A 9749-nucleotide genomic window follows, 5' to 3' on the forward strand; every position below is an offset into this window, starting at 1 on the left:
GTTCCCCTGAGATCATAAAAAACTTTTTAGAAGACGTTATGTGTATTCTACCTTCCAAGCTGATAAGGATGTCCAGATATCAAGGATATTTAAATAAAAATAAAATCTTGGAGAGGTTAAAAGCTAATCTTCTTCAAAAATATCCTAGGTGGCGGTGCCTGGCTGGCTCAGTCGGTGGAGTGTGTGACTCTTGATCTCAGGGTTGTGAGTTCGAGCCCCACATTAGTTGTGGAGATTACTTAAAAATGAAATCTTTGAAAGAAAGATACCCTAGGTGAATTGTACACTAATGTTCTAGCAAATCATTCACGATAACCAACAGATGAACAGATAAACAAGATGTATTCTGTCCATACAATGGAATAGTATTCAGCCCTAAAAAGGAAGGGCATTCTGACGCCTGCTACAACATGGATGAAACTTGAGGACATTCTGCTCAGCGAAATAAGCCAGTCACAAAACTTAAAATACTGTATGATTCAGAAGTTTAATTCCTGTGTATTGGTTTGAAGGTGGTTTTCATTGCTTAGTTCATTCAACAAAGACTGACGCGTCATGCTACACTGTTCTTGCTGCGGACGATATACAGCATGAGCAAAACAGATAAAAATCCGCCCCCTCGTGGAGCTGCCATTCTATTCCTCTAAATAACAGGGAGGTAGAGTCCAACACTTAAGTCCTACACCTTAGATATGGGGAAAAAATGATAGTCTTCCATTTTCCATAATTGGTCTAAATCTCATGCTCCCCTCCTCCTAGATAAGGAGGGGAACTAGACCACATTTGATGCCAAATGAGGGTACAATTGACCCTCCTTCATGGGCTCTGCATTTACAAATTCGCCTACTGGCTCAAACTGATTTGTAACCCCCAGATCAACTCCCTGGCTGACCCGACCGTGAGAGTAGATAAGGAAAATCTCTTCTACAGCCACAGGGAGAAGGTCACATCAGTAGCTGGGTAAGATCCCAGATCTGCCTGGGGAACAAGGTGACCTCATGTGTGACGTGGAAGAGTCCAGAGGAAGGCTGCTTAGGTGATAATTGACATCTCTTCCCGGTCTCTGCTTTCAGACACTGAGTTGATTATGCTTTTTAAATACTTGATGAACTCCAACCTGATCTCTTCAGGGTCATCCTCAAGATTTGAGTGCACCAGCTTCAGCTTGCTTAAGGGGGGCGCTTAAAAAGGAAAGGAAAGTAGGCATGAACTTTTTTTTTTTAAAGTTAAAAATTCCTTAATTTTTTATTTCTGGTACCACTACCACAATTTACAGGGCAATATACCTGATGTAATGAAAAGAAAAAGAAAAAGACAAAGCTACAAGAGATAAAGACCTCGGGAATGTACATGTAACTGACACTACATTGCGTTAATCAATAGCTACACTTTTTGCAAACTGTGGCCATGACAGTCCTGCACAAGAAGGGTTTCCTGTTTAAGCTGCAGTAACTTTTCTGACTATGGATCATCGTTCCTTCTGTGGCAGATTTTTACAGTTCCTCTAATAGGCATGAATTTTTAAGAATGGGCCCTTTCCAGCTCCCGATGACCTGAGTCTTATCGAAGCCAATTTGTTGACTTCCCTAGAGGCCAAAAATAAAGTGGTGTCTTGCCTGCCATGATTTAACAGAGGAAGGAACGTTTCACCACGTGCCACTGCCGCTGCTCAGCATCGTGCTCGGCATATGGTAGGTGCTCGGCATACGGTAGGTGCTCAGCATACGGTAGGTGCTCGGCATACGGTAGGTGCTCAATAAAGAGTGCCACCACACTGTCACCTGGTGGTGGGATAGCAAAACTACCAGCCACTTCCAGGTCCTCTTCTCACACCAGAAAGGAAGAGATTTCTGAGTATTGTGAATCGTCTTCCATGAGCACTTTGTCACTCTGTCATGGTGTGTCACAGGCTAATTGGGAGTTTTTCTTGAGACAAGACCAGTCAGGAAAGAATGTCCCTAATTGTACTGCTGAGTGGCTAAAATCAGGTTTTTGTTTCTTTTTTTTCCCTCTTGGTGTCTGCCTGCTTTCAAAGTGTCTCTGTCCTGGCCTGGATGCTATGACAGATCTTCCAACCTGGCGATTCCAATTTACATGTTAGGAAGAACAAAGGCCAAGGACACAGTAAGTGCTCAATAACTGCACAGAGCCTCTGGTTTCTAAAGACCCAGAACAATATACAAATGCCCAGACCACTCATGACAAGAGCAGAAAGGAGAAATGGAAGTCTCCTTACACAAAGTCAGGTGTCCTTTATCACTTCCGGAGCCTGGTTTGTGGTGCGCGATCAACAGACACTGAGCGTCCTGTAGGAACTGCTGCTGGACGAAGCAGGAATACCACATCTCGATTTCCTTCAGGTGGCTGGGGAGGTCGGCATTGAAGATGATCACCACCCCGTGCGAGTCCTTCATCAGGGCTGGCCAGCAAGACTCGAACCTGCAAGCCAGAGAAGGAGGCACGGTGAATGTCAGGTGGCTCCGGTTTCTAGCTGAGGCCTTTAGAAATAACGTCTTAGGGTTAATCGATGGATGACTTGTCACTGTGTCAAGTTTCAAAAGCCATGCATGTCACCAAATAATCGATCATGCCCCTAATACATGCTAGGAAGTGTGCTGGGCCACAGTCCAAGGTGCTTGGCGGGCAGCTGAGTCTTGAATCATTTGATGAAGCCAACCCTCTTTAAAGGAAACGTACTTTGGATGACCGCCACAATCCCATAGCTCAAATTCACATCCCGTTCCTTTGGCATTGCTGGTCACGTGTGGGTTCTCAAATTCCAGGATCCTAGAAATAAAAACAATAGTAGCATCTCCACTTTGGGAACAGTATACTTTGGGAATGCCACCATCCCGTGGGCCTCTCTGGGAAACAGATTTATCAGGGCTCACCTCACTCCTTGGGTTGGGTTGTATTCAGTGATGTCAGAAGATTCTGTCAGGAAGTTGGCCAAAACGGTTTTTCCACTCTGTGGAAATGAAGACAATAAAAGGTCTTTGCTAAAGAGCAGAAAAGTAAACCATAAATGTGCCCTCCAATAGCTGGCTTGGAACCAGGTGTGATGGCGTGTAGGCCATGGCCACCCTGAGAGCACCAAGGCAGAGGGTTCTCTCTGGTTGGGCGGGCCTCGCTGCCTTCCTGTATTTGGCGGGCGCAGTCTGGTCTGGAACCCAGCATGCATGGGGTTTTAAAGAAGGTCTAACTGGGTGACCTTCTTACCCACACTGATTTCCCTCGCTGGCTTTCAGTTAACTTATCTGAGAATAGAAAAGAATTGTTAGCGTGAGTCTCTCTCCTGCCATGCTCCTCTCCACATCAAGAAACCAGTCTGTCACAGATACGAAGCCACTGAGGCCCCGAAAGGGGAAGGGAGTTCCTCAAGGTCACACAGAAATTCAAGTTGAGAGCTGGGTCCCACAGAGGCTGGCTGTGCCACACTGTCACACGGGGCTGTTTCTCCTTCTAGAAAATACAAGTCATACTCAGTCCTATTAACAAAACAGCCCTCCTGGTCCCTCCGCCCAGAGTAGCTATCTGTCCATCTCTTCCATTCCCTCCCCAAAGGTGGTAACTATGATCTGTTTTCAGATACTTTCTGTACATTTGCATCGTTCATTTAGCGAATATAGTATATGCTTGGATGTAAGATTAGGCATTTTTTTCTCTGCAAATTCCTCCTCAGATGAAAGGGAATCCCTCGAGTCCTTCAAAATCTCTGAAATTATGTCCTGCTCTCTCAAGAACTTTATTTTGAACAACTGCTTGACTAGAATCATTTCAACCAATGCCAGTTTTGGAGGCTTGTAGAGGTCACTTGACAGAATCAGAAAAAGGTCGGGGAGGGGATTAATCTTGCTTTAATAATTCTTCCTGAGCATGTAGCCTCACTTAAAAATAACACAGTTGAGGGGCACCTGGGTGGCTCAGTCAGTCAAGCTGGTGGCTCAGTCAGTTAAGCATCAACCTTCGGTTCAGATCATGATCTCAGGGGTCCTGGGATCAATCCTGGCATCAGGCTCCCTGCTCAGTGGGGAGTCTGCTTCTCCCTCTCCCCCTGCCCCCCCAACTAAATAAATAAATCGTAAAAAAAAAAAAAAAAACTACAGTTGAGTGGTTATGTTTGTGGAGACCATGGATATTTATCTATAGGATGAACAAATAAAGCAAATGACCTGATGGTATAGGAATGGTTCTTTGGGCTGGAATACATTTCTAGGAACAGGGTCATACACAGATTCAAAAAGTGCTTATATACTAAACTATTCAGATGGTATGCTTTGTCATGTGTTTTTTTTTTTTTAAGTTTTATTTATTTAAGTAATCTCTACACCCAGTGTGGGGCTCAAACTCATGACCCTGAGATCAAGAGTCACACACTTGTCCAACTGAGCCAGCCAGGTGCCCATCATGTGGTTTAAAAGTGGCTTTGGTCATAAAATCAACTCAGGTGTCAAAGGTACAGATGAGGAGTTTAAATTTTAAAGCTGTGTCGTGAAATGCAAGTATGGAATAAAACAGCATTTCTAAATTAATATGTATCTTTAGGGTACCTTTAAATGTATATATAGCTACATGAATACATAAAACATTATAGAAGTATATTTATATATTTCATCTACGCCCTTAAATTTATATATACATGTTGGTCAAAACCAATTGATTGAGGGGGAGGGTTCTTCTGGGAAAATGAAGAAACTGTTAGGCACATCAGGTATTTTTAAGTGTCTACCTTGCCTGGAGCTGTTGAACAGAAGATGAAGTAGTGCTAAGCATGAGGATAAAAATCAAGTGGGATAATGCCATAGGGACTTTGAACTAGGTGGTCAGGGAAGGCTGAAAGGGTGAAGTTTAAACCAAGATTTGAATGACAAGGGGTCAACTGAGCCTTCCAGGCGAAGAGAATAACTAGTTGGATGGCACCAGGCCAGGAATGGGCCCAGCATGCTAAAGGAATAGAAAAGTTGGCCAATCTGCAGAGTATTGAGGTAGAGGAGGATATGTGTATGCGGAAATATATTTTGTTGTTGAAGCTGGGTGATGAGTAGTAGGAGTTCCTTGTTTTTTTCTCCCTTTGTATGTTTGAGAATTTCCATTAAAAAAAAAGAGAAGATATTTATGCTTGGTTTACTTTTCACAATTCTGTGCATATTGTTATTGTCTATTTCACTTACTAGTTTATGTCTTGGCAAGACATAAACTTGACATGTTCTCCATGTCCCTCCACACAGTGCCTCCTTTTGGGAAACGCTGGAGTCTGCCCCAGTAAGAATGTCCCTAGTTTATTCAGACGTTCTCTTATCAATGGGCACCTAGGGTGTTTCCAGTTCAATATCGTTCGACACCCCCTCTGGGGAACACAGGTAAGTGTCCAGCCTCCGTAGATTTTGAGAAATGTCAGTGTTGCACTGAAAGCTATGCATGTTTTTAAAGTTTAATAATTGGATTTGCCAATAAAGCTGTTAGCAACGTATAGTCCCATCAGCAGAATCCTAAAGTACTCATTTCCCTACAAGCATCCTCATGCTTCATGTCATCAGTGTTCTAACCTTTTTTCACCCACTACGGTGGGCAAATAAGCTTCATCTTCTTGTTTTAATTCATGTTCTTGTTGACTGTGAGGCTGAACATCCTCTTATACTTATTGGCTGGTTGTACTTGTGTGCAGGGACTTCGCCTGATTTTCTACTGAGTTCTTTTTACCAATTTTTAAACTTCCCCTGTGCGTTCTACCTGTTAATTCTTTCTTTGTAATGTATTATGCAGATACTTTCCCCAGGCTTACTTTCGCTGTCATTTCTTTTAGGCTTCTTCATTTTTTGTGTTGTGCTTGAGGAGACCTTCCCTGTCTCACGCTGAATAACATTATCTCTCCATAGACGCATCTACTACAGTGGTTCTCAACGCGTGGTCCCTGGACGAACAGCACCAGTAAAAGGCAGATTCTCGGATCCCTCCCAGACCTACTGAATCAAAACTCTGGGGCAGGACTGGCATGTCGTGTTTTTCACAAGCCCTCCAGGCAATTGGGATGCGCGCTGAAGATGGAGAACATTCACTATTTCTACGGTAGTTGTTTTACACATTTAGCTTTAGTCCATGGGAATCTTATTCCTGTGTATGGTGTGAAGTCCACAAATAGGTTTAATCCTCCGCCCCCCCCCCCGCCCCGCCACCACGCACACTACGAGGGAACCGTTCAAAGACCATGTAATAGTCCAATCTTTCCTCTCCTTTTCTTGTCCCACAGGCATGTTCATTAGGGCCAACCTCAGGGGCAAAGGAGAATCGTGGGACCTAGACTCTGGTTCCAAAACGCCACTCACTACTTTCAGGACTTACGAAAACGGGGTCAAGGTCTGGGGGCGCCGAGTTCACGCTGAGGCCAGCGGCGCCCACCGGGTGGGCGCGGTGGGACCAGGCTCTCGACTCCCGGGGGGCTCCCGGCGAAAGGCACCGTCCCGGGTCGCGCGCGCCCGCCTCGGCCCCCGCCCGCCGCCCTCGCCGGCCGGGCCTCACCTCGCAGGGCCCCACGAAGAGGATCTTGGCCTTCAGCATCGCGGTCCGCCGCCCTCAAGCTGGTGGGAGCGCACCTCTGCCCGGAGGAGCGGAAGCCGCCGCGCCGATTGGCAGCCTTCGTTTCCACAGCGACGGGAGCGGCCCGCGGGGGCCGACGGGAGTGGGCGGGGCCGCGGCGCGGGGCCGGAAACAGAAGGGCCGGCGTGTGGGCCGGCGGAGAGTCGGGCGCGTGGGCCGGCCTCTCTGGCTTGGTGGCTTGGGCTTCGGGGCTGGAAGCGGGCGTGCAAGGCTAGAGCGAGGGTGGAAGGGAAGCAAAAAACCCGGATCCAGATTCGCTTCTGACCCGGGAGGACCGCAGAGCTCACACAGGCCGCCTCTCTCTCTTTGTAGGTTGGGGGCTGATTGCAGGTCCCTGATCCATGCGTCTTCTGGTAATCCCGAGAACTCAAGACCGGCCATGTAGCTGGTGAGCTGGGGTTGGGAGCAGGCCTTCTGACGTCTTCGTCACTCTGCCACGGCACTGTCCACACTGTGATCGGGTTTATCACGGCCCTGGCCCAATCTAGAAAAGGTCAGAGACAAAACGAGTCTCGGGTCTCTGAATGGGTTCACCACTGATCGTCCTTTGGGTGATCTGGGGAGAAACCAAAAGGACAATGCCCAGCGTAGTTCAGTGTCGGTGCAGATGTCTGGACGCTTCGCTGCAAAGTTCATTCATTAGGTCAGCCTTAAATTGCGGAGCCGGTCCAGAATTTCAGGAGAGGCCATGAAATTAAGTGTCCAGACATTTGCTAGCCCCAGAAAGTGCTGGTATGACAAAAATGCCAAAATAAACCCAACACCGTGGCTTTAACTTTTAGTGGATAGTTACATAGTCTTTGTATTACAAATAACTGAGTGAAATGTAAGGAAGAGTCTACCGCAATTTCAAGATGTCATGAATTGACTGATTGATTAAATGAATATCCTTCAAATGCCTACTTCATACCAGGCACTCTTCCAGGTACTGGGATTTACCTGTACCTCTGGAAGCTTTCATTCCCGGGGAGCCGATGGACATTAACTAAGCAAGAAAATAAATAACATACTCTCGGGCAGAGACTATTTTAGTTAGTGGTAAGTGCTATGAATAAAGATAAATTACTAAAGAGTTAAGGAGTGTGAAGGAACCAATTTTGGATGGAGTAGTCAAGGCAAGACCTTGGGACAGAGGTGACATTAAAGCAGAAAGCTGAGTGAAGCGAGGGCTCAAGCAAACTGTGAAAGATCTCAAAGAAGAGCATGCCAGAACAGCAAGGACAAAGGCACTAAGGCAGAAATAAACTTGGCATGTACCAAGAACAGCCCAGAGGGTCCATGAGGCTTGTGCAGGAAGAATAAGGGAGAGTGGTAGGGTATGCTGTGGGAGAGATCGTGTAAGACTTTGGGAATTTATTCTAAGGGTGATGGGAAGCATGTGCCAGGAATTGTATCTGGCTATGTGTAAGAGAAACTCTAGGGCCACCTGGGTGGCTCAGTTAAGCGGCTACCTTCTGCCCAGGGTCCTGGGATCCAGCCCTGCATTGGGCTCTCTGCTCAGCGGGGTGTCTGCTTCTCCTTCTCCCTCTGCCCCTACCCCCTCTCTCTCGTGCTTGCTCTCTTGCTCTCTCTCTCAAATAAATAAATAAAATCTTTAAAAAACAATAGTTTGGAACCCCAATATGACATGGCTGAAATGCTAAAGTTCATTAGTCAGTGACGCTGCCTGAGATATCAGGTCTAGGGCTAGTTAGCCTGTGACATTGGAGAAATGTAATGCTTAAAAGCCCTTCATAAATTGGCTCCCACCTATCTATCCAGTCTCATTCCCATTCGCATCTGCTGTGGGTTCTTTCCATCTTCTCATGTCTCTTAAGACTTCAGTGCTATTTCTCAGCCTGTCTTCCCAACTCCTCTTGGCCCTTTTGAATGCTCCATGATGCCTCCGGCCATAATTAACTTCACATAGCGGCTGTTTCCAAAGTGTACCTTTGAAGATTATGTGCTTGAATTCTTGGTTTGGGATTCTGAAGGAGGAGGAGGAGGGATGCATTCTCAGTTGATGAAGAATGAAGGTGGAGTGGAAATAATTTGGATGGGGCGACTTTGTATTTTGCTTGGGGATTAATTTGACTGAAAGAACAAAACTCTTACAGTGACAAGGTCTGGAGGATGACAGTCTAGGGAGGGCTTGGCAGCTCAAAAATAGCCTCAGGCACCAGCTTCTTTCTCCTTTTTTTCTCTGCTGTCCTTAGGTTTAATTTACTCTTTGTCCTCATGCTTGTTACCTCATAGTCACAAGGTAGCTGCTGTGCCTTCAGGCATCACGTCTGTAATAAAGGAAAGACTGCGGAACAACAAATGCTTTGCCATAGAGTAGTCCTATTTTTTTAAAAAATCAATGTTATTTAGTTATAAATAACTAAATTTAAAAATAAACATATATTAAAGTGTACCTATTTTAAATGTTCTTTGAGTTTTGAAAAATGTGTAGACTATCATTTTACTCAAGACCCAGAATATTTCCGTTACCCCAAAAGTTCCCTCATGTTCCTTTGTGGTCAACTCCCTCCCACCCCTAGCACCGGGAAAACTTTTGTTGTACTTTCTGTCACTAGAGATTAGTTTTGCCTGTACTGGAATTTCATATAAATAGAATCACACAATATTTACTCTTTTGTGTCTGACTTCCTTCACTCAGGAAAATATTTTTGATATTCATACATATTGTGTATGTCAATAGTTTATTCCTTTTTATTGCTGAGTCATATTCCATGTATAAATATACCATCATCTGTTTACCTGTTCACCTGTTGATGGTTATGTGGGTTGGGCTGTCTATAGTTTGGGGGCTATTATAAACACAACTACTAGAAATAGTTTTGTATGGACATGTTTTCACTTACCCTGGGTAAATACCTAGGAACAGAATTGCTGGGTCATGTGATTATCTATATCTGCATCAGTGCCTATACCTGCACCTGTATTTCTCTCTCTTTCTCTCTCTTTTTTTTTTGAGAGAGAGTGCATGCATGAGAGCTGGGAGTGGGGGCGGGGAGGGGCAGAGGGAGAGAGAGAATCCTAAGCAGTCTTCATACTGAGCTCAGAGCCCAACACGGGGCTCAATCTCACAACCCTGAGATCATGACCTGAGCCGGAATCAAGAGTCAAGCACTTAACCAACTGAGCCACTCGGGTGCCCCAATATTTCTATG

General features: G+C 45.5%; 1 protein-coding gene across 1 annotated transcript; it reads right to left on the reverse strand.

Annotated features, from left to right (window-relative positions):
• Window positions 1–325: 325 nt before the first annotated feature.
• IFT22 (intraflagellar transport 22) lies at window positions 326–6654 on the reverse strand. The gene is made up of 5 exons (XM_025864522.2): window positions 6517–6654; window positions 2892–2968; window positions 2698–2787; window positions 2237–2439; window positions 326–1181 (listed from the first exon to the last, which is right to left on the reverse strand). The coding sequence occupies exons 1-5, from the start codon at window positions 6553–6555 to the stop codon at window positions 1033–1035; spliced, it is 558 nt and encodes a 185-aa protein (XP_025720307.1). The 5' UTR covers window positions 6556–6654; the 3' UTR covers window positions 326–1032.
• Window positions 6655–9749: the final 3095 nt, after the last annotated feature.

Source organism: Callorhinus ursinus, unplaced genomic scaffold (genome assembly GCF_003265705.2).
Source record: "Callorhinus ursinus isolate GAN/ISIS: 27379988/994484 unplaced genomic scaffold, GSC_fseal_2.0 scaffold55, whole genome shotgun sequence".
Taxonomy (NCBI): Eukaryota; Metazoa; Chordata; class Mammalia; order Carnivora; family Otariidae; genus Callorhinus; species Callorhinus ursinus.